Below are 27,990 nucleotides of genomic sequence, written 5' to 3' on the forward strand. Positions count from 1 at the left end.
AGCCCCAGCCTTGGCACAGTTAGAAGGGAGTGGTTGGAAGTCAATGATCTGAAAGGGCTTTTCCAGCTGCCCTGGCCCTGTGACTCTGGGACATGCTGCTTGTGGGGGCTGTGGAGCAAATGAGGAGCACTGCAAGCCCTCCACAGCACAGCAGGCTTTAAGAGGAGGATTAGACACAAGCTCTCCCTTGGACTCTCCCCAGCAGATCCCTGTCCCTCCTGAACTGGGGAGCCCAGAACTGGATGCAAGATTCCAGGTGGGGTCTCAGCAGGGCAGAGCAGAGGGGGAGGAGAACCTCCCTGGCTCTGCTGGACACACTCCTCTGAATGCCCCCCAGGAGCCCCTTGGCCTTCTTGGCCCCCAGGGCACATTGCTGTCCCCTGCAGAACTTGCTGCCCACCAGCACTCCCAGGCCCTTCTCCCCAGGGCTGCTCTCCAGCAGATCCCCTCCCAACCTGTCCTGCTGCAGTTTATTCTTCCTCCCCAGCTGCAGGACTCTGCACTGATCCTTGCTGAGCCTCAGCAGGTTCCTCTGTGCCCAGCTCTCTGGCTGGCCACACAGCCTGCAGCTGCATCAGCCAGGTCCCTGCCTCCTGCTTTGCAGTGACCTGCTTCAGCCACCCCCCGAGGCTTCCCAAAGCAGCAGCAGGCTGACCACCACCTGATTCTTAGTTAGAAATGCAGAGTTTTATTTCCATGAGCCAATAAAAAAAGCCCAACACCTACCTCCAGCTCACACAACAGTAACACAACGAAAAGGTCTGCACTGGTCTACTGGTAAGGACTTGGCAGCCAAGGTCTGGGGTCATGCCAATGGTTAGTCAATAGAAACAGCCTTAACAAGAGGTGAAGCCCTTGACATTTATAAAGACACCACAAAAATCCCTTATAGTCATGTAAACAAAATAAATCATCTTCTTAAACATTTGCAAGTTCAATCCATTCTCTCACTCCTCCTTCAAGGGCTTCCTGACGGCGAGTGGCTGAAAGGGAAAGGCACAGAGATGAGCGGCTCCTAGAGCAAGCCTAACGGCACCTGGGGCTGCTGCCCCAGCTTCCCCTGCCCAGCAGCACTCCCTCCCCCTCTCCTCATCCTTGCATTCCTCACTGTTCAGCAACTCTTAAGTGGATTGGTTTCAGCTTTTCTAAGTCAGAGCTGCTGGGAGCTGGCCAGGGCAGCTGCGGCAGGCTGCTGCTCCAGCGGTGCAGAGGAGCCCTGCTCTGCCTTTACCCTGCCCTGCCCTGCCCTACCCTGCATGCCTGCAGCTCAGGGCTGGCCAGCAGCCACTAGCTCAGGATACCTCCATTCCAGCAGGTACTTCACTGGTTAGAGGAAAACCTGCTCCTTGCTTCACAGTGCACAGCAAAACTCTGCAGCTGTGCAACTGAGTGACAGCCACCAGCAGCACTTACACAGAGTCACAGAAACCTTCAGGTTGGAAGAGAGCCTCAGGAGCACCAAGCCCAACCCCTGACCCTACTCTGCAAGGCTCACCCCTAAACCATAGCCCCAAGCACCACAGCCAAACCACCTTGAAACACCTCCAGGCTTGGGGACTCCACCACCTCCCTGGGCAGCTCAGCCCAGTGCCTGACCACTCTGGATGGGGAAAAATTCTTCCTCCTCTCCAGCCTGACCCTGCCCTGCTGCAGCTTGAGGCTCTTCCCTCTTGTTCTGTCACTAATGACCTGGGAGAAGAGACCAGCACCAACCTCTCCACAAGCTCCTTTCAGGGAGCTGGAGAGAGCCATGAGGTCTGCCCTCAGCCTCCTCTGGTTCCCACTAACCATCCCCAGCTCCTTCAGTTGCTCCTCCTCAGATTTCTTCTGCAGGCCCTTCCCAGCTTCCTTGCCCTCCTCTGCCCTGGCTCCAGCCCCTCCACATCTCTCTTGGATTGAGCTGCCCCAAACTGGACCCAGCCCTGGAGGTGTGGCCTGCCCAGAGCTGAGGCCCAGAGGACAATGCCCTCCCTGCTCCTGCTGGACACAGCATTGCTGATCCCAGCCAGGAGGCCACTGGCTCTCTTGGCCACCTGGGCACACTGCTGGCTCCTCTTCAGCTGCTTGGCCATTAGCACCCCCAGCTCCCTTTCTGCCAGCAGCTTTTCAGCCACACTGCCCCAAGCCTGCAGCACTGCTTGGGGTGGTTGTGACCCAAGGTCAGGTCCTGGCACTTGGCCTTGTTGGAGCTCCTCCTGTTACCCTTGGCCATGGATCCAATCTCTCCCAGTCCCTCTGTAAATTCAACCCTACCACCTAGCCAAGGTTTGCTCCATACCTTACATTACTCACTTCTTCCCCAGATTCTAAATTCCTCAGCAACTTTGGGGTAGCTGAGTCACATCTGTCCACATTCTCAGTTCTCCTTCAAGTAGGTTACCTGAGAGTTATTCTTATGAAGGTCTGACTTACGCAGTGCTCATAAGAATGGTCTGGTTTGGAAGGGACCTCCAAAGGTCATCCAGTCCAAACCCCCCTGCAGTCAGCAGGGACATAGAATCACACAACTGTCAGGGCTGGAAGGGACCTCAAGGAGCATCCAGTTCCAACCCCCCTGAGCATGGCCATGGGCAAGGACACCTCACACTACAGCAGGCTGCTCACAGCCACAGCCAGCCTGGCCTGAAAAACCTCCAGGCAGGCTTCCACCACCTCCCTGGGCAACCTGTGCCAGTGTCACATCCTCCATTAGATCAGGTTGCCTAGAGCCCTCTCCAGCCTCACCTTGAACATCTGCAGGCATGAGGCCCCCACCAGCTCCCTGTCAGCTTTTCCTAGTGGGCTGTCCCCCTAATAATTCAGCTGATGAAGACAAGTGAAGCCCTGGCCCAAGCTCACTTCAGACACAGCTCTGTGGGTCTGCCTGGCACGCTGTGCTTCGAGGCTGGTCCTTACCTTCTCTTTGGAGATGGTGATCTGGACTTGGAGCGACTGTGAAGAAGGAAAGAAACCAGAGTGAGGAGCCTGTGCACAGCCAGGAGGTGCTGCTGCCCACTCCCCACAGGGAGAAGCATTGGATGTTGCTGCACACACAAACCCCACCCCAGCCTCAACGCTGCTGGCAGCAACCACACCCAGCTGCTTGGAGCAAGAAGCTGCAGCTAAGGAGGAAACCACTGCAGGCTGGAGTCCTGGGGACAAGAGCAACACACAGCTTGGAAGCAGCTCCAAAAGGATCCCAGGAATCCTGCCAAGCAGGAGCAGAGAACCAAGCAGAGGAGAGGCAGGAAGACTGAGAACAAAAAGGGAGGGAAATAGATGCCCCAGGCCTGTCAAAAATCTCCTGTCCCCATGGTGGGTTAAACAACAACAACAAGTGTTGCCCACAGAGCCTCTGCAAGCACTGCCTGCTGCCCCCACCACAGAGCAGCAGCAGCTCCTGGTTCAGCACTGACACAAATCACTTTTGTTCTGACAGGGGAAAAACCAATCAGTTCCTGAGTATAAAAATCATGGAGGAGAACCAGGTTTCAATCAGCTGGGAGAGAAACAAACCCAACCCCGAGCCTCTGCCACATCCAGCTGGAACACTACCCCCAACAGGCAGTGTGAGGGACTGAAACAACATCCAAGATGCTGAGGCAGAAAGAGAAGAGGGGGAGGGGGGCAGAAAGAGAAGAGGGGAGGGGGGCAGAAAGAGAAGAGGGGAGGGGGGGCAGAAAGAGAAGAGGGGAGGGGGGCAGAAAGAGAAGAGGGGAGGGGGGCAGAAAGAGAAGAGGGGAGGGGGGCAGAAAGAGAAGAGGGGAGGGGGGCAGAAAGAGAAGAGGGGAGGGGGGGCAGAAAGAGAAGAGGGGAGGGGGGGCAGAAAGAGAAGAGGGGAGGGGGGCAGAAAGAGAAGAGGGGAGGGGGGCAGAAAGAGAAGAGGGGAGGGGGGCAGAAAGAGAAGAGGGGAGGGGGGCAGAAAGAGAAGAGGGGAGGGGGGCAGAAAGAGAAGAGGGGAGGGGGGCAGAAAGAGAAGAGGGGAGGGGGGCAGAAAGAGAAGAGGGGAGGGGGGCAGAAAGAGAAGAGGGGAGGGGGGCAGAAAGAGAAGAGGGGAGGGGGGCAGAAAGAGAAGAGGGGAGGGGGGCAGAAAGAGAAGAGGGGAGGGGGGCAGAAAGAGAAGAGGGGAGGGGGGCAGAAAGAGAAGAGGGGAGGGGGGCAGAAAGAGAAGAGGGGAGGGGGGCAGAAAGAGAAGAGGGGAGGGGGGCAGAAAGAGAAGAGGGGAGGGGGGCAGAAAGAGAAGAGGGGAGGGGGGCAGAAAGAGAAGAGGGGAGGGGGGCAGAAAGAGAAGAGGGGAGGGGGGCAGAAAGAGAAGAGGGGAGGGGGGCAGAAAGAGAAGAGGGGAGGGGGGCAGAAAGAGAAGAGGGGAGGGGGGCAGAAAGAGAAGAGGGGAGGGGGGCAGAAAGAGAAGAGGGGAGGGGGGCAGAAAGAGAAGAGGGGAGGGGGGCAGAAAGAGAAGAGGGGAGGGGGGCAGAAAGAGAAGAGGGGAGGGGGGGCAGAAAGAGAAGAGGGGAGGGGGGCAGAAAGAGAAGAGGGGAGGGGGGCAGAAAGAGAAGAGGGGAGGGGGGCAGAAAGAGAAGAGGGGAGGGGGGCAGAAAGAGAAGAGGGGAGGGGGGCAGAAAGAGAAGAGGGGAGGGGGGCAGAAAGAGAAGAGGGGAGGGGGGCAGAAAGAGAAGAGGGGAGGGGGGCAGAAAGAGAAGAGGGGAGGGGGGCAGAAAGAGAAGAGGGGAGGGGGGCAGAAAGAGAAGAGGGGAGGGGGGCAGAAAGAGAAGAGGGGAGGGGGGCAGAAAGAGAAGAGGGGAGGGGGGCAGAAAGAGAAGAGGGGAGGGGGGCAGAAAGAGAAGAGGGGAGGGGGGCAGAAAGAGAAGAGGGGAGGGGGGCAGAAAGAGAAGAGGGGAGGGGGGCAGAAAGAGAAGAGGGGAGGGGGGGCAGAAAGAGAAGAGGGGAGGGGGGCAGAAAGAGAAGAGGGGAGGGGGGCAGAAAGAGAAGAGGGGAGGGGGGCAGAAAGAGAAGAGGGGAGGGGGGCAGAAAGAGAAGAGGGGAGGGGGGCAGAAAGAGAAGAGGGGAGGGGGGCAGAAAGAGAAGAGGGGAGGGGGGCAGAAAGAGAAGAGGGGAGGGGGGCAGAAAGAGAAGAGGGGAGGGGGGCAGAAAGAGAAGAGGGGAGGGGGGCAGAAAGAGAAGAGGGGAGGGGGGCAGAAAGAGAAGAGGGGAGGGGGGCAGAAAGAGAAGAGGGGAGGGGGGCAGAAAGAGAAGAGGGGAGGGGGGCAGAAAGAGAAGAGGGGAGGGGGGCAGAAAGAGAAGAGGGGAGGGGGGCAGAAAGAGAAGAGGGGAGGGGGGCAGAAAGAGAAGAGGGGAGGGGGGCAGAAAGAGAAGAGGGGAGGGGGGCAGAAAGAGAAGAGGGGAGGGGGGCAGAAAGAGAAGAGGGGAGGGGGGCAGAAAGAGAAGAGGGGAGGGGGGCAGAAAGAGAAGAGGGGAGGGGGGCAGAAAGAGAAGAGGGGAGGGGGGCAGAAAGAGAAGAGGGGAGGGGGGCAGAAAGAGAAGAGGGGAGGGGGGCAGAAAGAGAAGAGGGGAGGGGGGCAGAAAGAGAAGAGGGGAGGGGGGCAGAAAGAGAAGAGGGGAGGGGGGCAGAAAGAGAAGAGGGGAGGGGGGCAGAAAGAGAAGAGGGGAGGGGGGCAGAAAGAGAAGAGGGGAGGGGGGCAGAAAGAGAAGAGGGGAGGGGGGCAGAAAGAGAAGAGGGGAGGGGGGCAGAAAGAGAAGAGGGGAGGGGGGCAGAAAGAGAAGAGGGGAGGGGGGCAGAAAGAGAAGAGGGGAGGGGGGCAGAAAGAGAAGAGGGGAGGGGGGCAGAAAGAGAAGAGGGGAGGGGGGCAGAAAGAGAAGAGGGGAGGGGGGCAGAAAGAGAAGAGGGGAGGGGGGCAGAAAGAGAAGAGGGGAGGGGGGCAGAAAGAGAAGAGGGGAGGGGGGCAGAAAGAGAAGAGGGGAGGGGGGCAGAAAGAGAAGAGGGGAGGGGGGCAGAAAGAGAAGAGGGGAGGGGGGCAGAAAGAGAAGAGGGGAGGGGGGCAGAAAGAGAAGAGGGGAGGGGGGCAGAAAGAGAAGAGGGGAGGGGGGCAGAAAGAGAAGAGGGGAGGGGGGCAGAAAGAGAAGAGGGGAGGGGGGGCAGAAAGAGAAGAGGGGAGGGGGGGCAGAAAGAGAAGAGGGGAGGGGGGCAGAAAGAGAAGAGGGGAGGGGGGCAGAAAGAGAAGAGGGGAGGGGGGCAGAAAGAGAAGAGGGGAGGGGGGCAGAAAGAGAAGAGGGGAGGGGGGCAGAAAGAGAAGAGGGGAGGGGGGCAGAAAGAGAAGAGGGGAGGGGGGCAGAAAGAGAAGAGGGGAGGGGGGCAGAAAGAGAAGAGGGGAGGGGGGCAGAAAGAGAAGAGGGGAGGGGGGCAGAAAGAGAAGAGGGGAGGGGGGCAGAAAGAGAAGAGGGGAGGGGGGCAGAAAGAGAAGAGGGGAGGGGGGCAGAAAGAGAAGAGGGGAGGGGGGCAGAGGAAAACCCCTGACCAAAAGCCCACCAAACCACCATCAAAAGCAAGCAGAAAAGTGCCCTTCCCCCCAGGTGCTCCCTGTGTTAGATGCTCACCTTTTAGCAGGTAAGCCAGATTTAGATCTACCATGGGAGCCAGACCTACAACAGGAGAAAAACAAAGCTCAGCAGAGCAGCCAGAGGCAGGCACAGACAGTGAGCTGAACCAGCAGCAAAGCCTCACTGCGCAGCAGCACGGACCAGAGGGGAAGGCTCTGGCGCTGCAGCTTCTTCTCAGGGTGCTGAAGAAGAGTCCTTTAGCTCTTGCTGCAGAGGAGCTGCTTAGCAGCAGACAAGAGGAGCACAGGAAGCTGCCCAGCAAAGCTTCAGCTATGGCTAGCACAGAACAGAGACCTTCTGGCAGGCTCCCAGACTCTCTCCCTGCCCCGGGAAGGGAACCACAGCCTCAAGTGTCAAGCAACAGTTTCAGCGACAAACACTAAGCAGTAACAAGCAACAGTTTCACAGAATCAGAACTGTCAGGGTTGGAAGGGACCTCAAGGAGCATCCAGTGCCAACCCCCCTGCTGCCATGGGCAGGGACACCTCACACTACAGCAGGTTGCTCACAGCCACAGCCAGCCTGGCCTGAAAAACCTCCAGGCAGGAGGCTTCCACCACCTCCCTGGGCAACCTCTGCCAGTCTCTCACCACCCTCATGGCTAAGAACTTCTTCCTAACATCCAATCTGAATCTCCCCACTTCTACTTTTGCTCCATTCCCCCCAGTCCTATCCCTCCCTGACACCCTCCAAAGTCCCTCCCCAGCTTTCTTGGAGCCCCCTTCAGATACTGCAAGGCCACAAGAAGGTCTCCTGGGAGCCTTCTCCTCTCCAGCCTGAACAGTTCCCACCGTTTCCAGCACACTAAGAGCCCGGAGTGAGGCACAGACAGGCACAGGTGCTGCAGAGCTGATGTGCTCCCCAGATGCAGTTCCCAGGGCCACTTTTCTTCATGCATCATAGAAGTTTTCCATCAGTTATCCCATGAAACCAGCACCTCACTGTGCCAGCTGCCTGCTGATGTGTAAAATATCCCTATCTGAATTGGGAACTCAGATCTGCTCAGCCAAGGAGACCTTCCCCCAGGGCTGACCTTCAGACTTCATTTAGAAACTGTGCCTCTGGTAGGCCAGGGGCCAGGTGTGTGCCAGGGGCCAGGTGTGAGCCATTACTGACCTGAGAGCCCAGTGTTCAGCACAGAAATGGCTTGGGCTGAAGGGACCCCCAAAGGGCATCCTGTTCTGACCCCCTGCACTCAGCAGGGACATCCTCCACCTGATCAGGTTGCCCAGAGCCCTGTCCAGCCTCACCTTGAGTATCTCCAACCACCCCCCTGGGCAACCTGTGGCAGTGTTCCAGCAGCCTCCTGGTGCAGAACTTGTTCCTCACATCCAATCTCAATCTGCTCTGCTCTCATTTCAAACCATTGCCCCTGGTCCTGTCCCTGCAGGCCTTTGGGAGCAGTCCCTCTGCAGCCTTCTTGTAGCCCCTTCAGGCACTGGCAGGCTGCTGTTAGGTCTGGCTGGAGCCTTCTCTTCTCCAGGCTGAATACCCCCAGCTCCCTCAGCCTGTCCTCCAAGCAGAGGTTCTCCAACTCCCTGATCATTCCCTTGGCCCTCTCCATCAGCTGCATGTCCTTCCTGTGCTGAGGTCTCCAGAGCTGGACACAGCAGTGCAGGTGAGGTCTCAGCAGAGCAAAGTGAGGCCTCCCCTCCATCTGCTGGCCACACTGCTCCTCAGTCAGCCTGGTTGTTTTAATTGTCTTGGCCAAAAACAAACCCCACCCAAAACTAAGAATGTTTGCCTTTATTTCTGCTGGGAGCTGTCTCCAAAGAGTGATGGATCAAGCTCCACCTTTACCTGGCCTAAGAACTTACAGAGGGGCAGCTGGTCCCAGCTAAACCCAGAGCTACATGCCAGTGCTTTAGATAGTGTTCCTGGGCACTGCTGAGCCACCCTGCCTCCCAGACCCAGGGACTGTGCTGCTGTATCACAGTCACACAGGATGGGGCTGCTCACAGGGCTTGCCTTTTGTGGCAGCAGCACGACTGCCTGCCTGTGGCAAGGGCTACAGCAGGGCAGCACACAAGAGCAGCCTCTCAGCACACACTCATTAAGGCTGGAATAGACCTTCCAGATCCAGTCCAGCTGGAACCCAGCTGCCAGGAGAACCGAGCCATATCCTGAGCCACCACATCCACAGCTTCTGGAACACCTCCAGAGATGGGCACTCCACCACCCCCCTGGGCAGCCTGTGCCAATCCCTGGCCACTCTTGCAGCAAAGACAATTCACCTAGTGGCCAACCTAAGCCTCCCCTGGCACATTTCCCCCTCATCCTATAGCTGCTTACTAGGGGCCAGAGCCCAACCCCCACCTGGCTCCAGCCTCCTCTCAGGGAGCTGTGGAGAGCAAGGAGGTATCCTTTCAGCCTGCTCTCCTCCAGGCTAAACACCCCCAGCTCCCTCAGCTGCTCCTCATATGATGCCCTCCAAACCCCTCTCCAGCCTTGTTGCTCTCCTCTGGACACCCTCCAGCTCCTCAATGTCTTTCCTATGCTGTGGTGCCCAGAACTGAACCCAGGGCCCAGTACAGGGGCACCATTACTGCCCTGCTCCTGCTGGGCACACTGCTCTTCATCCAGGCCAGGCTGCTGGTGGCCTCCTTGCCCACCTGGGCACCCCCTGGCTCATCTCCAGCCAGCTGCCCACCCACACCCCCAGGGCTTTCTCTGCTGGGCACTTTCCAGCCCCTCTGCCCCAAGCCTGCAGCCTTCCTGGGGTTGCTGTGGCCCAAGTGCAGGACCCAGCCCTTGGCCTTGTTGGATCTCATCCCACTGGCCTCAGCCCATGGATGCAGGCTGTGCAGGTCCCTCTGCAGAGCCTTCCTGCCCTCCAGCAGCTCCACACTGCCTCCCAGCTCAGTGCCATCTGCAGACTGACTGAGGGTGCCTGGATCCCCTCACCCAGCTCAGTGATAAAGACATCAAACAGAACTGGTCCCAACACCCAGCCCTGGGGTACACCACCTGTGCCCAGCCACCAGCTGGGTTGGACTCCTTTACCACAACTCTTTGGGCCCAGCAGCCAGTTTTGAAGCCAGCAAGGAGTCCACCATGTCCATGCCATGGGCCACAAGGCTCTCCAGGGGAATGCTGTGGGATATGGTGGGGAAGGCTTCACTGAAGCCCTGGGAGACAATGTCCACCAGGTGGGTCACCTGGTTCATAGGAGGCTGGTCAAGCAGCACCTGCCTGCTTACTACAAGAACTGCTGACAAACCCTCCTTCCAAGAGGCACAGCAACAAAGCAGAGTGCAGAGCAGAACCTCTAGGAGCAGCACCATTTGCTGTACTGGCAGTGGAGCAGCAGAGGCTGAGTGTTCCCAGTGCTTCCACCAGCCTAGCTAATCACCTCCTGCAGCACAGGCCTGCACACCAGCACTCAAGTCAGGACAGTTCTAGTCATGACAATCACTGTCCTCTTACAGGTTCAGAGTGCACACCCTAAAGGAGCAGGCAGATGCCTACAAGCCATCTCTCTTCCTCCATGCCCATGCCAAGCATGTACTGGTGCCTGCTCTGTTGTTTCCCCCTAGGTGCAGGAGTCTGCACTTGTCCTTATTGGACTTCCTGAGATGAAGCACTCTCTGCATGCATACACCAGAAATCTGGTTGTAAGTTCTCTCCAGACTTCCAGTCACACCCATGCCCCAGACCACACTCATGGTTATTACAAGCAGCCAACCCCTCCTTCAGCCTGTGAAGAGGCATGAATTACAAGCAGGAAGTGCAGGCACTGCCATGATGCACAACCTGTTAATCCCTTCCACCAAACCTCTCTGAGGAAGTTAACAACAACAACCAGCCCTCTAAACCCCAAAGCTGTTCTCAGCTTGCGTTAGACGAAGGACCTTACCTGCTTCGAGGCCACACAACAGACCGGGACCTGGAGCGTGACCGGGATCTAGACCTAGAGAGAAGGAGTGAACACTGAGCCACTGCTGCAGGCCCCACACAGCTCAGACTGGGGGAGCCAGGCCCACAGATGGCACTGCACTGGAAGGCAGCCTCCCAGGGCATCCTAGGCAACCCCCCTGCACTCAGCAGGGACACCTCCAGCTAGAGCAGGCTGCACAGGGACACAGCCAGGCTCAGCTTCAATGGCTCCAGGCATGGGGCCTCAAGCCCAGCCCTGGGCAGCCTCTGCCAGTGTCTCACCACTCTCCTGGGTCACAACTTCCTCCTGAGGGCCAACCTCCAGCTGCCCTGCTCCACTTTCAAACCATTGCCCCTGGGCCTAGCACTCCAAGCCCTTCTGAACAGTCCCTCCCCAGCCTGTCTGCAGCTCCCCTGCAGATACTGAACTGCAGCTCTAAGGTCTCCCTGGAACCTTCTCCTCGCCCCAACTCTCCCAGCCTGTCCCCACAGCAGAGCTTCTCCAGCCCTCTGAGCATCTTGGGTGCCCTCCTCTGGTTCAAACAGTTCTACCCTACTGTTATTACTGGAGCAGCAACAGTATCAATGCAGTAACATTAAAAACCAGAGCGCTGAAGGCTCTCCCCAGCCTGCCCTCCCCTTAGCCGGTGGCCATGATGTGGGAGGATCCCACCGGCTGGTTGGCTTGGCCATCCCACGTGAAAATTAACCATATCCTAGCCAAACCCAGGACAGAATCCCACTCTCCTAATGGACTCCTTGTGTTCTTGAGGCTGAAGGAGGAAACCTTAGCCATGCCTGAAGGCTGCAGCTGGGGTACAACATAAACACAGCTCGGAACGAGAGGTTTCCAAGCGCCCTGCCGAAGTTTAACTTCAAAGCAGTCAACTTGGCTCTCAGGGATGAACGGAAACAAATCACCAGGGAGGTTCAGCAGCTGCTGAACACATGTTCACCCTTCATGCCCACTCCAAAAGCTCCCTTAACACATGGAGAACACAACTCCACCTACCTTGACCTCCTCAAAGAACCAGAGCGGGATCTGCGGGGCGAGAATGATCTATACCTACGAGGGGAGATTGATCTGGACCTGCGGTAGGAAGCTGACCTCGATCTGCAAAAGCAAGGAGGGGGAGGGGGAAGGGAAACAAACAGTCACTGGAAGGCGCTTTCAACAAAGACAGCAAACAGGGGGCGGAGCAGGGGGAGGAGGAAGAGAAAGAATGAAGACAAAGTAGCCGGAACTTTACCTCCTACCGCGGCTGCGGCTGCGGGAGCGAGAGTACCTCCTGCCGCGGGACCGGGAGCGAGAGCGAGACCGGGACCTGGGTTGAGGTTAGAGAAGAGAGGTATCAGGGAGCAGCAAGCAGCGAAGCTGCGCACCTGAGGCCCTGCTGAAGTCAAAACTGATTTCAGACAACTAAAAAAAAAAAAGAATTTAAAAACAACAACAAAAAAAGGTTGGGGGGGGGGGGGAAGGGGGGAGGTGTAGGAGGAGGGAGGGAAGGGGAGGTGGAGGGGAAGCAAATCGTTCTCCAAAAAGGCCAAACCAAAAACCAACAAAACCACACCACCAGCATCTGCCAGCTGGAAAAGAAAAAAAGGAGCTATAGATATAATCATCTGAGGCCCTCCTCGTCTTGAGCATTTGGTACTGACCTGAGAAAAATCCCTTTAGCAAAAACCAAAAAGAAAGAGGCTGAATGACATTGCAGAATGTTTAACATTTAGAATAGAAAACACTGTAATGTGGATTGATAAAAATAAACCTTGCAAGTTTGCAGGTCGACCCTCTTTGGCCCAAGGTCTAGCAGATCTAGACGGTCTAGAAGTATCTATAGCCGATCGCTGCATCTAGGTGTTCTCTTCAATCTAACGACGATCAAACTGACAGCCCAGAGAGCCAGGGGGCAGGCTTGATTGACGCAAGAAGATTTGTCTAGCTGGGCATGTGGTCAATCTGCTGCTCCTCTTTCTAAAACCGGAGGGGGGCCCCCAATTGAAAGCCAAATTTACTGCTACGGCGGTCACCGTCTCAAACTCTCTGCCCTTAAAGAATAAGGTGGAGCTAGGTGGAGATGGCTCGAGGGGATCTGGCCTCTTATTGCTGATCACCTCAAGGTCTAGGAGGATCTTAAGTGTCGGATTTGCAAGGCGCCTCAGCAAGAAATCTTAAGGCTCGTGACATTCTGAATCAAGGCGACTGACTCAAACGAAGAAACCTGAAAGGTTTTGACCAGGTTGATTATTAAAGATATTAACATTCCATATGTATTAGCAAAAAAAAAAAAAAAAGAAAGAAAAAGAAAAGAAAAAGAACGCAAAAAAATAAATAAAAATTAAAAGCCAAAAAAAAAAAAGACGATATACAAACCCTGGCGGCTTAAACGACATCGAGAGAGTTTTAACACCGGAGCAACATCACTCGGTTCTTTTGCTAACAAGAGCTACACGAAAAGGGAGTTGGTGAAGCGGAGGCGGGGCCGCGCCGGCGCGCCCCCCCGCACGTACCTGCTCCTCCGGCGGCGGCTGTAGCGGTGGCAGTCGTAAGCGTAGTGACCTTTCTCACCGCACTCGTAGCACCTGTCGTTGGGGTCGAAGGGGCGCCGCGCAGGAGGCCGGTCGTAACGGGAGCGGCGAGGCATCCCCGTCGACACTTCCACCCTCACCCTGGAGCCGCAGATTATCCTGCAACAGAGCCGCGGGCGGGAGGCGTTAGCCGCTCGCCGCGTTGGTTACGCGCGGGACACGTGCCGGCCGCCGCTAAGGGCCGAGGGTCCGGAGCCGCCAGCCGGAGCGGCGAGGGCTCTCGGTGCGGTACGTACTTCCCGTCGAGGCCCAGCACAGCGTCCTCGGCATCCCGCGGGTCTTCGAACTCCACGAAGGCGAACCCCGGCGGGTTCCTGGCGATCCAGACGGTTCTCAGCGGCCCGTAGTAGCTGAAGGCTCTCTCCAGCTCGCCTTTGCCGGCGCCCGTGCCCAGGTTGCCCACGTACACCTTGGTCTCTGCCGGGAGCGAGGCCATGTCAGGGCCGCGTGCCGCCCGCTGGGCTGGCCCCGCGCAGCCTCGGCGCCCAGCACGCGGCCGCCGGCTCCCCTCCCCCTCCCCCTCCCGCCGCTGCCGCCATCTTTGACACCGCCTCCATTTTGGGGCGCTCCCGCCGGGGCCGCTTTCTCCCTTCCCGCGCCGTTACCGGGGCCCACTCATCGCCGGTCGCCTGTTCACGGCCCCGCCGCGACGGCTCGGCCGCAAGCGCCTCCCTCCTCGGCTCCCGCTTCTCCCGCAGCGCGCCGTCCCCAGCGACGGCCGCGGGCCGCCATCACCAGCGCGGCGCGAACGCCGCCGCCCAGCCCCTTCTTCCCTCGCTCGGTTCCCCGCGCCCCGTTACCGTATCGCCCGTATCGCGACATGCTGCCGACGAGAGGTCGAGCCCCGAGCAGTCCGCCGATGTGAAGAGAGCAACGGCCGCGGCTGCGCACGCCGACTGCCGCTCAGGGGAGGGGCTGCGGGCGCCTGGCAACGCGCGACGGGCGGGGCTGGGCGGGGCCTGCGCGGCTTGCGCGGGCTCGGGCGGCTCTCGCGAGAACGGCGGCTCATCGCGAGACCTGCGGCGGGCTGCGGGAGCCGCATGCCCTCCGCCGGGGCCGCAGTGGCGGCGGCTTCCCGTCTTCATTGTGTGCTGAGGGGGGGTTCTTCCCTTGACAGCAGGTTCTGCTGTCTTTCGTACAGCCTGCTGTGTGGCTCTGGTGGGGACTGCCGGCACAAGACAGGCAGCAGCAATCCTTGGGCCCCTCCTCAGGGCTATATCCCTAGCAAGGCCCCCAGTGACCAGCTTTACACCACGAAGCCCCACAGCAATCGTCCTCCCTAAAACACCAGTGTAGCCCTATTCAACCCTAGGAGGAGAAGCGGCCTCGAGTTGCACTGAGAGGCTCGGGTTGGGTATTATTACAAGAAAACTCTGGACGGAAAGAGTTCTCAAAAGCCTGGAATGGACTCCCCGGGTTGAACGCCCACCCCTGGAGCTGTTTCACAGAGGCAGGGATGTGGTGCTGAGGGGCATGGGGTAGCCCCAGCCTTGGCAGAGTTAGTGGTTGGCCTGGAGGAGCTGAAAGGGCTTTTCCCACTGATAGGATTCTATGTTTCTAACTCAAAACAGTGGTGGTGTCCCCAGCGTGGATTTCCCAGCTGGTGTGCCAGGTCCAGTCCACCCAGAGGCAAGGTATTGAGTTCATTAGGATGCTGTGCAGGATCAGGTGGCAGCACTATCACTGCAACTTTGACTCCTATCACTGGTTTTGACAACTCTTTGTGGGTACAGAAAGGGGAGCTTCAGGTTGTGGAGTCCCCTTTACTCCAGAGACTTTCCAAACCCACCTGGATGCGTCCCTGCGTGACCATTCCTAGGTGACCTTGCTTTGGCATGGAGGCTGGACTGGATGATCTCAGGAGGTCCCTTCCAGCAGCTAACATTCTGTGATTAGGATGTGGTAAGTTGTTGAGGTGGCAGCAGATGCCCAAGCTAACTAAATCTGTAACCATCATTCAAACAGTGGTGCAAAGAGGAAGCAGAGGGGACAAGAACCACTTGTTCCTGTTGTCATCCAGGCAGACAGCTGAAGCACTTGTGGCATTGCCATAGAATCACAGAATGGTTTGGGTTGGAAGGGACCATCAAGATCATCCAGTTCCTACCACCCCTGCCATGGCCAGGGACACTCCCAATCAGCCAAGGTTGCTCAAAGCAACCAGCCTGGCCTTGAACACCTCCAGGGAGGAGGCAGCCACAGCCTCCCTGGACAACTTGTTCCAGTGTCTCCCCACCCTCACTGGCAAGAATTTCCTCCTAAAATCCAACCTAAACCTCCCCTCCCCAAGCTTCATTCCATTTCCCATTGTCCTACCACAAGAAGCCCTCATAAAAACTCTCTCCCCAGCTTTCTTGTAGGCCCCTGCCAACCTCTTCAGGGAGATGCAGGCAGCAGCACAGCTGCAGCACAGCATTTCAAAGGAAAGCCAGCAGGAACCTGAGCCATCTGAAGCAGTTTCCAATGAACCACAGCAGGAACGAGGAAGGCCTCCTATTAGCAAGGGTTAGACAGCCTTTTCCCATGCATCTGAGCACAGTGTTCTGTGCTATCAAGAACAAGTACCCCAGGAGATAAAGGAGGACTCTAAAGGCTGCTGCTTGGATTGATGATCTAATGGCAGTGCCTCCTCCCTTGTGTGGCACTGGAAGCTGAACACAAAGCGTTAAGAAACACATCTGGAATGGTAAGAAATCCTCTGAGGAACAAAGGTCTCCCAATCACTGCTGCCCTAAGCTGACAAATCTGCCTTTAAACCCTGCTGCCTGTCTGCTAACTTTCCCTAATACCTTTACCAATTTGGACCTACAGTTTAATTCATGTTCTGAAACAGAAGAATGGTTGGGGGTGGGAGGGGGAGGGAAACAAAAAACCACAGCAAACAAACAAATGGAAAAAAAGGCTTTCTGGGGAGTCCAAGTGACACAAATCTCTCTCAAAAATAAACTGAAACCAACCAACCAGAACTAAATGAATGTTTCTGGTAAGCAAGTTGCAGGTGAAACATTGGATCAGCCTGAAAGGAGGTGGAAGAAAAGGCAGGTGGGAGTTGATCCTCCTGTTTCACAATGCTGTTACCAAAAATACTTGTTCAACTGATAGGTCAAACTCACTACTGATAAAAGGACCTGAGAGAGCAAGCTGTAGGCTGTACCAGGATCATTTCATCCATCACCAGCAGCCCATGGCTTGCATTCTGATAACAGCAGGAAAATAGGGCAGGAAAAGGCTTTGTCCAGTTAGTTTATCCCATTCTTCGCTTGCAAGACTCCTACAGAAATGTCCCCAAATCCCCAGCATGTGTGCACACAGTGCCTAAACCAGGGTGGGGAGTCCCATTCCTGCTGCTTCCAAGAGAGGACATCACTGTTGTTTGTCCAGGTAGCCCTGTATCAAGCCCTGAACTCGGGACAGGATGATCTCGTTGGAGCTGCTGCACTCCTCGGGCCCGTAGGGCGGGTCGATCGTCAGCACCCCTGCCACGCAGAGAGTGCCCCCTGACTCGCTTTGCTCTGTCACAGGGATGTGGTTTGTTTCTAACCAAGTCTTCAGGCTGTTCTTCCTCCTTTCGAGTTCCTCCGGGCTGTAGGCTTTGCTCTCTTCAGGAGCGAAGATGCTGGAAAGCCGCTGCCTCATTTCCTCGTCCCCTTCTTGCAGTACCTCAACCTCCCGCACGGCGTGGCCCAGCACAACGGATATGGACACTCTGTCATCCTCTAGGAACGTTGCAAGCATGACACTGCCAAGGAAGAGGGATGGTTGAGTCACTGTGCTTAACTGAAGACTGAGAAGCACAGGCCAAGGTTCTTGAGGCTGAGTTGTTCTATGGGCATCAGCATACCTGAGGCCACATAGAGTACCCAGCACCCTTCACAGCTTCACAGGCTGCATGGGGTTGGCAGGGAGCTTCCAAGGGCATCCTGTGCAACCCCTCTGCACTCAGCAGGGACACCTCCAGCTAGAGCAGGCTGCACAGGGACACAGCCAGGCTCAGCTTCAATGGCTCCAGGCATGGGGCCTCAAGCCCAGCCCTGGGCAGCCTGGGCCAGTGTCTCACCACTCTCCTTGGGCACAACTTCCTCCTGAGGGCCAACCTCAGTCTGCCCTGCTCCACTTTCAAACTATTGCCCCTCATCTTCTCCCTTCCTTGAAACCCATGCTGCTGTACCCTTAAAATACTGAACAGCAATGGGCACTGGCAGCACAGAAGGCCAAGGGCAGCCTGGGCTGCATCCAAAGCAGTGTGGCCAGAGCTGGAGAGATGGGATCCTGCCCTTCTGCTCTGCTCTGGGGAGACCTCACCTGCAGGGCTGTGTCCAGCTCTGGGGCACCCAACACTGGAGAGACATGGACCTGATGGAGAAGGTCCAGAGGAGGGCCATGAAAATGATCAGGGGGTTGGAGAACCTCTGCTTAGGGACAGGCCGAGAGAGTTGGAGTTGTTCAGCCTGGTGAAGACTCCAGGGAGACCTAACAGAGAGTATCTGAGGGGGCCTGAAAGAAGGCTGCAGAGGCACTGTTCCCAAAGGCCTGCAGGGACAGGATGAGGGACAATGGTTTGGAATGAGAGCAGAGCAGATTGAGATTGGATGTGAGGAACAAGTTCTGCACCAGGAGGCTGCTGGAACACTGCAGCAGGTTGCCCAGGGAGGTAGCTGAGGCCCCATCCCTGGAGACACTCAAGGTGAGGCTGGACAGGGCTCTTAGCAGTGGAGGATGTCCCTGCTGAGTGCAGGGGGGTTGGACTGGATGCCCTTTGCCAGCCCAGCCCATCCTCTGGTTCTGTGACACTACTGCTTTCTCTCAGACCTTGTCAGTTACAAGAACAGGGCACACAGCCCCTGCATGCAGCCTTTGCTCCACATAAACTTGCTTCACTTTTGGGATCTTTCTCTTCCTGGCAAACTTGTTTTCTCTTAGTTTACAGAAGCACACAAGCTTTGGTGCTCACCTGGCAGAAACTGGATCCACTGTTACCACCCATCCTTCATACTCAAGCTTCTCAACTGTAGCAACTTTCACCCTTTTGTTCAGGTATGTTTCCCAGTCCAGAGGGCTTTTCTTCTGCCAGTCATTCATCTTTCCTACATCCACAACACAGAAAACAGGCCAGAACACTGGTCAGAAGCAAGGAATCCTTTTGCTCTCTTTCCTTCCACATCAGATCATTAAATTGTCAGGGTTGGAAGGGACCTCAAGGAGCATCCAATTCCAACCCCCCTGAGCATGGCCATGGGCAGGGACACCTCACACCACAGCAGGTTGCTCACAGCCACAGCCAGCCTGGCCTGAAAAACCTCCAGGCAGGAGGCTTCCACCACCTCCCTGGGCAACCTGTGCCAGTCTCTCACCACCCTCATGGGCAAGAACTTCTTCCTGACATCCAATCTCAATCTCCCCACTTCTACTTTTGCTCCATTCCCCCCAGTCCTATCACTCCCTGACACCCTCAAAAGTCCCTCCCCAGCTCTCTTGGAGCCCCCTGCAGATACTGCAAGGCCACAAGAAGGTCTCCTGGGAGCCTTCTCCTTTCCAGACTGCACAACCCCAACTCTCTCAGTCTGTCTCTGTAGCAGAGCAGCTCCAGCCCTCTGCTCACCCTCGTGGCCCTTCTCTGGACACCTTCCAGCACCTCCAGATCCCTCTTGTAGTAGGGGCTCCAGCACTGGACGCAGCACTCCAGGTGGGGTCTCAGCAGAGCTGAGTAGAGGCGGAAGGAGTCTGAGTCGTGGAGCCTCCTCCTCTGGAGGCTTTCCAGACCTGCCTGTGCAACCCATCTAAGCTTACCCGCTCTGGAAGGTGAGGATCTGCAGAGGTCCCTTCCGACCCCAGCGCGCTGGAGTCTGCGGTGTAAGCGGCGTGTGACGGACGGCGGTCAGTCCCGTGGGTGGTTTTTAACCATGGTGAGGGTCTGGAAGCGGTGCCGCTGTCCCGGCTCCAGCTCTCGCAGCGCAGGCGCCTGGCGCAGACCGAGCCCTACGCACACCGCTCGGCGCTTTGCCGGGGAGCGCAGCTCTGCCGCTGCCGCCGCTCCCGAGCCTAGAGTGGGAGCAGCCCCGCGGCGGCGACACACCGGCGGGAGCGGTGCGCCCGCTCTGGGAGCGGCTTCTCGCCCCCGTGCCGTTCGCTCGCCACGAGGCCCTGCTGGCGCCGGCGGAAGCTCTCCTGGGTGAGGCGGCGCTGGGCGCCACAGCCCGCCCGGACGCAGCTCCCGCGCCAAGCTCCCGGCCCGCTCCGCTCGGGCGCTCCCGGCCGTACGCCCCGCGGTCGCCGCGGCAACCGGCGGCTCCTCCGCCCCGCGCGCATGCGCGCCGCCGGCGGCGGGAGGAGGGCGCGGGGAGCGGCCGGCGCGTGCGCGCGGAGCGGCGGGCGGAGGGGCCGTCAGGATGTCGCGTTACGGCCGCTATGGAGGCGGTGAGCTCGGGGGTCTCGCCGACCGCGGGGCGCCCGTGCGGGGCGCAAGGCGAGGGAGGGCTGCGGAAGGCGGCGGGGGGGGGGAGGGAGCGATAGCGGCGGGGGAAGCGGGGCGGCCGGCGAGGCGGGAGGAGGACGGCCGGGCGGCCTTGGCCGCCGCTCTCGCCGCCGCCATTTTGCGTCAGCGGCCGTTGGGGGAGGGGGTGCGCCCGCGCGTGCCGCTTCTCGTGGCCTAGGCGGGAACGGGCCGCGGCGACAAGATGGCGGCACCGCGGGGGCACGGGGGCAGGGTGTCGGGTCACAGGCGGGAGGGGCTCGTGTGGAGGGAGTCCGGCTCCGGCCATGACGGCGTCTGTGCTCCCGGCAGAGACCAAGGTGTACGTGGGCAACCTGGGCACGGGCGCCGGCAAAGGCGAGCTGGAGAGAGCCTTCAGCTACTACGGGCCGCTGAGAACCGTCTGGATCGCCAGGAACCCGCCGGGGTTCGCCTTCGTGGAGTTCGAAGACCCGCGGGATGCCGAGGACGCGGTCCGCGGGCTGGATGGGAAGTACGTGCGCGTTGCGGGTGTCGGCAGGAGCCGCCAGCGCGCGCTCTCCGGCTCGGCCGCGTCTCGCGGCGGGTGCCGTGAGCGGTACCGCCGCCCCGCGCTTAGCGCCCGCCCGCGGCTCCTTGCAGGGTGATCTGCGGCTCCAGGGTGAGGGTGGAAGTGTCGACGGGGATGCCTCGCCGCTCCCGTTACGACCGGCCTCCTGCGCGGCGCCCCTTCGACCCCAACGACAGGTGCTACGAGTGCGGTGAGAAAGGTCACTACGCTTACGACTGCCACCGCTACAGCCGCCGCCGGAGGAGCAGGTACGTGCGGGGGGGCACGCCGGCGCGGCCCCGCCTCCGCTCGGCCAGCTCCGCGCTGGTGTCTAGCTCCTGTTAGCAGAGAGCAGAATTGCTTCTCCAGTTTCCTATTTTAAGTTTAATCTTTATTTTTTATTTATTTTTTTTGTTTCTTTCGGGTTTGTTTTTCGTTTGTTTCGTTTGTTTCCTTTTCTTTTTAAATGCTAGAATAAGTGTATATGACAATTTGTTGCTATTTCTACCGAATGTTAATATCTTTAATAATCAACCTGGTCAAAACCTTTCAGGTTTCTTCGTTTGAGTCAGTCGCCTTGATTCAGAATGTCACGAGCCTTAAGATTTCTTGCTGAGGCGCCTTGCAAATCCGACACTTAAGATCCTCCTAGACCTTGAGGTGATCAGCAATAAGAGGCCAGATCCCCTCGAGCCATCTCCACCTAGCTCCACCTTATTCTTTAAGGGCAGAGAGTTTGAGACGGTGACCGCCGTAGCAGTAAATTTGGCTTTCAATTGGGGGCCCCCCTCCGGTTTTAGAAAGAGGAGCAGCAGATTGACCACATGCCCAGCTAGACAAATCTTCTTGCGTCAATCAAGCCTGCCCCCTGGCTCTCTGGGCTGTCAGTTTGATCGTCGTTAGATTGAAGAGAACACCTAGATGCAGCGATCGGCTATAGATACTTCTAGACCGTCTAGATCTGCTAGACCTTGGGCCAAAGAGGGTCGACCTGCAAACTTGCAAGGTTTATTTTTATCAATCCACATTACAGTGTTTTCTATTCTAAATGTTAAACATTCTGCAATGTCATTCAGCCTCTTTCTTTTTGGTTTTTGCTAAAGGGATTTTTCTCAGGTCAGTACCAAATGCTCAAGACGAGGAGGGCCCGCAGAGGTTTATTTTTCCTTTTTCCAACCACTTGGCAGATGTTTAGTTCTTAAGTTGTCTGAAATCAGTTTTGACTTCAGCAGGGCCTCAGGTGCGCAGCTTCGCTGCTTGCTGCTCCCTGATACCTCTCTTCTCTAACCTCAACCCAGGTCCCGGTCTCGCTCTCGCTCCCGGTCCCGCGGCAGGAGGTACTCTCGCTCCCGCAGCCGCAGCCGCGGTAGGAGGTGAGCTTCAGTTGGGCTTTTTATTCATGTTGATCCTTCTGCTTGGGGAAATCATGTCATATCATACAATACAATACACCAGGTTGGAGGAGACTTTCCAGATCATCGCGTCCAACCTATCAACCAATCCAACATCACCTAATAACTAACCCATGGCACCAAGCACCCCATCAAGTCTCCTCCTGAACACCTCCAATGATGGTGACTCCACCACCTCCCCAGGCAGCCCATTCCAATGGACAATCACTCTGTGTAGAATTTCTTCTAACATCCAGCCTAAACCTCCCCTGGCACAGCCTGAGACTGTGTCCTCTTGTTCTGGTGCTGCTTGCCTGGGAGAAGAGACCAACATCCACCTGGCTACAACCTCCCTTCAGGTAGTTGTAGAGAGTGATAAGGTCACCCCTGAGTCTCCTCCAGGCTAAGCAACCCCAGCTCCCTCAGCCTCTCCTCATAGGGCTTGTGTTCCAAACCCGTCACCAACTTCATCCTAGAATTACTGAGGATGGAAGGGACCTCAAGGGTCATCCAGTTCCACCCCCCCCACCCTGTGCTGCCATCACCAGCACTGCCAGCTGCCTGCTGATCATGGGTGGTGGGTTGAGAATTCCACCCCCCCAACATTAAAATGCCAGCCCAGCTCAGCTGGAAGCAGATGAAGCTGTATTTACAAGCAAAACTACAATCTACAATGAATCGTGGGATTGTCAGGGCTGGAAGGGACCTCAAGGATCATCCAGTCCCAACCCCCCTGCCTTGGGCAGGGACACCTCACACTACAGCAGGTTGCTCACAGCCACAGCCAGCCTGGCCTCAAAAACCTCCAGGCAGGAGGCTTCCACCACCTCCCTGGGCAACCTGTGCCAGTCTCTCACCACCCTCATGGGCAAGAACTTCTTCCTCACATCCAATCTGAATCTCCCCACTTCTACTTTTGCTCCATTCCCCCCAGTCCTATCACTCCCTGACACCCTCAAAAGTCCCTCCCCAGCTTTTTTGGAGCTCCCTTCAGTTCCTGCAAGGCCACAAGAAGGTCTCCTGGGAGCCTTCTCCTCTCCAGGCTGCACAACCCCAACTCTCTCAGGCTGTCCTCATAGCAGAGCAGCTCCAGCCCTTTGCCCACTGTCATGGCCCTTCTCTGGGCACTTTCCAGCACATCCATAAAGCTATACTTGGGCCAACCCTTTAATTACTGCAGTTAATTTGTGGCTGTTCATTCTGTTTGCAGGTCCAGGTCTGCTTCCTATCGCAGGTCCCGGTCCATGTCTCCTCGAAGGTCTCGGTCCGTGTCGCCCCGCCGGTCCCGCTCGGCTTCCCTGAAGAGATCCAGGTAATTGAGGAGCAGGATTGAAGAGGTTGTGATCTTTTGCACCTTCTTCAAGGCATTCACAGCGTGCCTCGGTAGTAGGACTTCAGAAGGTCTTGGCCTCAAGAAGTCAGCCTTAAAAAGCTGCTGGTAACGGTAGTTTGCAGGTCACAGGATGTTAGGGGTTGGAAAGGACCTCTGGAGACCTTGCCAGAGCAGGACCATGGAATCCAGCCCAGGTCACACAGGAACACAGCCAGACAGGGCTGGAAGGGCTCCAGAGAAGGAGACTCCACAACCTCTCTGGGCAGCCTGCTCCAGGGCTCTGGGACCCTCACAGGGAAGAAGTTCCTCCTCATGTTGAGGTGGAGCCTCCTGTGCTGCAGTTTCCATCCATTGCCCCTTGTCCTATCCCAGGGTGCAACTGAGCAGAGCCTGTCCCTGTCCCCTCCCTCTTGACCCCCAGCCCTCAGCTATTGATAGACATTGATCAGATCCCCTCTCAGCCTTCTCCTCTCCAGACTAAACAGCCCCAGGGCTCTCAGTCTCTCCTTACCAGGCAGTGCTGCAGTCCCTTCAGCAGCCTTGGAGCCCTCCCTTGGACTCTCTCCAGCAGATCCCTGTCCCTCCTGAGCTGGGGAGCCCAGAAGTGGATGCAGTGTGAAGTTGTTCTTCTAGGCATGGCCTTAGGGGTAGTTTTGAGAGCTAACCCAGCTGTGTGTCCCCTGATGAATGTTGGTGTCCACAGGTTTCTATGGAACATGTAGCTCTTGAGTGCAACATGTAGGCATTCATTTAGGTAGTGCTGTAGTTGTCTTTGCTTCTAGTTGAGCTCTCTTACTTGAATTTTCTTTCCAGGTCTAGATCAAGGTCCAGATCTAGATCCAGATCCGTTACATGGCCCCGTAGCAGGTAAGATCTCTTCCATGACAGTGGCTACAAGCTGCCTGAAAGCCTCTTTGAGCTTTCTGAGCGCTGTTAACATTTTCAGAGGTGCTGTTTTCTCTCCGCTACCTTATGTCCCCATCCCTGGAGGGGTTGAAGTTTGGATGAAGGCCTAGAGCAACCTGGGCTGGTGGGAGATGTCCTTGGCTGTGGCAGGGGGGTTGGAACTGGGGGATCTTTGAGGTCCCTTCCAACCCAAACCATTTTGTGAATCTATGCACTTAGGGGTCTGTAGCTATAAAAACCAGTGCAGAAGGTGGTTGCTTCTTTTCCTCACTGCTAACCAGGTCCTGGTCATACCCACAAGCACTATTTTGATCAGCTGCCACAGCAAACAAATGGAGAGTTAAGAGGAGAAGTTTGGGATTCTTTGTGTAGCACACACAAGGTTGTCAGAGAAACCAGGATGCCCTTCCAGCAGTGTAGCCAGGCAAGTCCTACAGGGCTTGCTGGTGGTATGAGTGTTGCAGCTGTTTCTGGCTCTGCTGCACACCCCCAATCTACAGCAGCTGAAGGAAGTTAGAGATAAATGCCTGACAGAATGACTTCCTGCCAACAAATCTGCCCTAGGAGTGACAAATTCTAAAGGCACACAGGATTGTCGTCTGTTCTCTCAGAAGAAATCAGAGGCGGACAGGTAACAGAGGAAGTGGGAAAATGCTGGTGCTCATGAAGTCACTCTGAAACTTCCACCTGAGGCAAAGTGGTTTCCTTACAGAAGGATCAAATGCACAGCACCCAGAGCCAGGCTCTTGGTTCCTCAGGGAGACAGACTGAAGGGGTATGAAGTGCTGTTGGACAGCCACCTGAGCACTTCAGTTGTTCTTTTAGGTGGCTTTATTGCTGTTCTCATGGTGCAGCAGTCTTGCCTCAGGCTGAGGGCTTGGACACTGCTCACAAGGTGTCTGGACAGGTGTAAATAAAGATGTTTGGGGAAGTGCATGTGTAAGATGAAGTGCACTGAGAAGATAGAGGTAGGAACATGATGTCTGCAGTCAGTACCAACTGTAGTAGAATCACAGAATGGTCCAGGTCAGAAGGGACCTCCAAAGCTCATCCAATCCAACCCCCCTGCACTCAGCAGGGACATCTTCCCCTAGATCAGGTTGCCCAGAGCCCTGTCCAGCCTCACCTTGAGTATCTCCAGGGATGAGGCCTCAACCATCTCCCTGGGGAACCTGTTGCAGTGTTCCAGCAGCCTCCTGGTGCAGAACTTGTTCCTCACATCCAATCTCAAGCTGCTGTGCCCCCATTCCAAACCATTGCCCCTGCAGACCTTTGGGGACAGTCCCTCTGCAGTCTTCCTACAGCCCTCTTCAGGTACTGGCAGGCTCCTAATGATCTCCCCAGGGCCTTCTCTTCAGGCTGAACACCCCCAGCTCCCTCAGCCTGTCCCATGGCAGAGGTTCTCCAACCCCCTGATCATTTTCATGGCCTCCTCTGGACCTTTTCCATCAGGTCCATGTCCTTCCTGTCTTGAGGGCTCCACAGCTGCACAGAGCACTGCAGGTGAGGTCTCCCCAGAGCAAAGTGTCAGAATCACCTCTGGCTCTGCTGGCAACGCTGCTTTGGATGCAGCCCAGGATGTGATTTGGCTTCTGAGCTGCAAGCTCACACTGTAGTAGCAGATGTGGTCCCCCTGTGGAGGTGTAAAGGTGGATGAGGCCTTGAGCTACCTGATCTAGTGGGAGGTATCCTTGCCCATGGCAGGGGGATTGGAACTGGATGAGCTTTAAGGTCCCCTCCAACCCACTCTGTGAATCATAGAATCGTTAGGGTTGGAAGGGACCCCAAGGATCATCCAATTTCACCCCCCTGCCATAGGCAGGGACACCTCACAGTAGATCAGGTTGCTCACAGCCCCATCCAGCCTGGCCTGAAAAAGGAGTGTTTGCCTTGCTGAGGACATGCAGCTTCCCTGCTGAGCTGTGTTTCTTCTCCTTGTTGTAGGTCTAGGTCTCATGGCAGGTCGAAGTCCGGCTCGCCAGCTAAGAGGTAAGCAGACAGCTACAGCCTGCAGCCACATCTAGAGTGCATTATTAGGTTGGCATGGTGAGGGTCTGGTCCTTTAGAAAACAATGCCCCAAGCCTGGCTGAGAGGAGTGATGAAATCCCCTCTGCAGCTGTTGGGACTCTTTCCTTTCATTAACTTTGTGCCACTTTCACCACAGCACTGATTTTGTGTGTGTGTGTTTTGTGTCTTTGAGCTTAATCTGTTAAGTTCTGCTCAAAGACCCTCAGCTTTCCTCATGCTGCTGTTAAACCAGGAGGAATTGGTGATGCTTCTTTGCCCCAAGCCTCACCTCAGTACTACTTCTTGTTCCTCTTTTGCTGGCTGAAGGCAGCGGCTTAAAATGAACCTTCCCAATAGATGACTGGAGAATCCCTGGGGAGTAAAGGTTGATGTGAGAGCTTGGCTGGTTGAGAGGACAGCTGGTTAGATTCTCACCATCATGTCATTGCTGTCCAAGACCTTGACTGTTGGTTGGTTGGGTTTCTGTCAGTAACCAAAAGTTGGATTGGAGCTTTCAGCTGCATTTCTGCTCTTCTCTTTTGGCAGTCGCTCCAAGTCCCGATCGCCGTCTCCAAAGAGAAGGTAGGTTGGGCTCCCTGCTGCCAGCAGACACCCCTAGGCCTGGCAGCTCAGCAGCTCCAGTGCCCTCTGCTGGGCACGTTGCTGCTTGGAGGAAAACAGGTTTTGCAGAGAGGCCTTTGCCAGGAATCACCTGGTGATGGTGGCTTGGGGGATGGCAGTATCCAGGGGGTGGGGATTCCTTAGCTACTGCTTATGTAGCTGTAGCCCTGCGACACAGTCCCCACAGCAGCCTTGTCCCTAAGCTGCAGAGGTGTGGGGTTGATGGCTGGGCTGTGCAGTGGGTAAGGAGTTGCCTGGATGATGGCATCCAAAGGGTAGTGGCCAGCAGCTGGCTGTCCAGCTGGACACAGGTGACAAGTGGTGTCCTTCAGGGTCTGTGCTGGGACCAGTGCTGTTCAGTCTCTCCATCAGTGGCACAGACAGGGAGACTGAGGCACCCTCAGCAAGTGTGCAGATGGCACCAAGCTGAGTGGTGTGGTCAATAAGGCTGCAGGATGGGATGGGAGCCAGCCAGAGGCACCTGGACAGGCTGCAGAGCTGGGCTCAGGACAACCTCAGGAGCTTCAAGAAGGCCAAGGGCAAGGTCCTGCACCTAGGTCAGGGCAACCCTCAATACCAATCCAGGCTGGGGGGGATGAGATTGAGAGCAGCCCTGCAGAGAAGGACTTGGGGGTGCTGGGGGGGAGAAGCTGGAGAGGAGCCAGCAATGGGCACTGGCAGCACAGAAGGCCAAGGGCAGCCTGGGCTGCATCCAAAGCAGTGTGGCCAGAGCTGGAGAGAGGGGATCCTGCCCCTCTGCTCTGGGGACACCTCACCTGCAGGGCAGTGCCCAGCTCTGGGGCCTCCAGCACAAGAGGGTGGCTGGGCTGGATGATCCCTGGAGGTGCCTCCCAGCCCCTGGCACTCTGATTCTGTGCTCGTCAGTCCCAGCGGGTGCCGACATTCACTCTGACTTCTCCTTTCCTTGCAGTCGTTCACCATCAGGAAGCCCTCCCAGGAGTGCAAGCCCTGAGAGGATGGATTGAATTCCTGAGGTGGATCCTTTGGGAAGAAAGTCCTTTGGCCTCCAAGGGCTTTGGTGATGTCTTTGTAAATGTCAGAGTGTAGATAGCAGAGTTTATCAACAGAAACTGGGCATGCTCGGGGGCTCCTGAGCCAGTCACACCACTAGGCTAGCACCAGGGCTCTCTTTTTATGGTGTGGGTGAACTCCCTGTGTGAGGTGAAACCCTGGGACTGTTTTTTATTGGCACATTGCAATAAAAATGTGTATTTTTAACTATAAAAGAACCCTCTCTGGAGTGACCCTGCTGATGGTGCTCACCACCCTTGGGGTGACACCAGCCCCCTGCCACCTCCACCACAGCAAGGACACCTCAGGCCAGCTCTTGTGGAATGCCCTTTGCTGAAAGGGACATTTAAACCCCACCTCTGCAGGTGGCTAAGCCTTGGCATTTGCCCCTTCTTTTATTTCTTTGTGGTGGTTTTTCCTCCTTGGCTCTTAGTTTTCCTGCAAAGCTCTGCTTGGCCCAAAACGTTTCAGGGTGAGCTGTGAGTCAAGTCACTTCCACCTTTAAGGTGAAAAACGTTTGCAGAAGGCTCCAGAAAGTTTCAGGGTGAGCTTGGATTCAAGTCACTTCCACCTTGGAGGTGAATAAACATCTGTAGAAGGCTCCAAAACTTTCAGGGTGAGCTTGGATTTGAGTCACTTCCA

At 56.6% G+C, this 27,990-nt stretch overlaps 3 protein-coding genes across 4 annotated transcripts; 1 reads left to right on the forward strand and 2 right to left on the reverse strand.

The window, feature by feature from the left end:
* Nucleotides 1-665: 665 nt before the first annotated feature.
* LOC137448494 (serine/arginine-rich splicing factor 7-like) lies at nt 666-13,986 on the reverse strand. 2 transcript variants are annotated; one of them, XM_068153039.1, is made up of 9 exons: nt 13,860-13,986; nt 13,296-13,476; nt 12,982-13,158; nt 11,721-11,795; nt 11,483-11,584; nt 10,451-10,504; nt 6,592-6,636; nt 2,896-2,931; nt 666-983 (listed from the first exon to the last, which is right to left on the reverse strand). In XM_068153039.1, exons 1-9 carry the CDS (start codon nt 13,879-13,881, stop codon nt 959-961), a joined length of 717 nt encoding a protein of 238 aa, XP_068009140.1. In that variant the 5' UTR covers nt 13,882-13,986; the 3' UTR covers nt 666-958. The 2 variants fall into 2 exon arrangements, with proteins under 2 accessions (XP_068009140.1, XP_068009141.1); XM_068153040.1 differs by lacking the exon at nt 6,592-6,636 and having other exon boundaries at nt 13,860-13,984.
* Nucleotides 13,987-15,949: 1,963 nt separating this feature from the next.
* Nucleotides 15,950-19,345, reverse strand: GEMIN6 (gem nuclear organelle associated protein 6). Its single transcript, XM_068153041.1, has 3 exons — nt 18,847-19,345; nt 18,011-18,143; nt 15,950-16,798 (listed from the first exon to the last, which is right to left on the reverse strand). Exons 2-3 carry the CDS (start codon nt 18,136-18,138, stop codon nt 16,423-16,425), a joined length of 504 nt encoding a protein of 167 aa, XP_068009142.1. The 5' UTR covers nt 18,139-18,143; nt 18,847-19,345; the 3' UTR covers nt 15,950-16,422.
* Nucleotides 19,346-19,396: 51 nt separating this feature from the next.
* Nucleotides 19,397-27,566, forward strand: SRSF7 (serine and arginine rich splicing factor 7). Its single transcript, XM_068153038.1, has 9 exons — nt 19,397-19,473; nt 19,841-20,021; nt 20,150-20,326; nt 21,356-21,430; nt 22,659-22,760; nt 23,595-23,648; nt 25,632-25,676; nt 26,242-26,277; nt 27,248-27,566. Exons 1-9 carry the CDS (start codon nt 19,446-19,448, stop codon nt 27,300-27,302), a joined length of 753 nt encoding a protein of 250 aa, XP_068009139.1. The 5' UTR covers nt 19,397-19,445; the 3' UTR covers nt 27,303-27,566.
* The last annotated feature ends 424 nt before the right edge of the window (nt 27,567-27,990 follow it).

The sequence above is a fragment of the Melanerpes formicivorus genome, unplaced genomic scaffold, assembly GCF_026170545.1.
Source record: "Melanerpes formicivorus ecotype bairdi unplaced genomic scaffold, bMelFor1.0.p_v2 SCAF_25, whole genome shotgun sequence".
Taxonomy (NCBI): domain Eukaryota; kingdom Metazoa; phylum Chordata; class Aves; order Piciformes; family Picidae; genus Melanerpes; species Melanerpes formicivorus.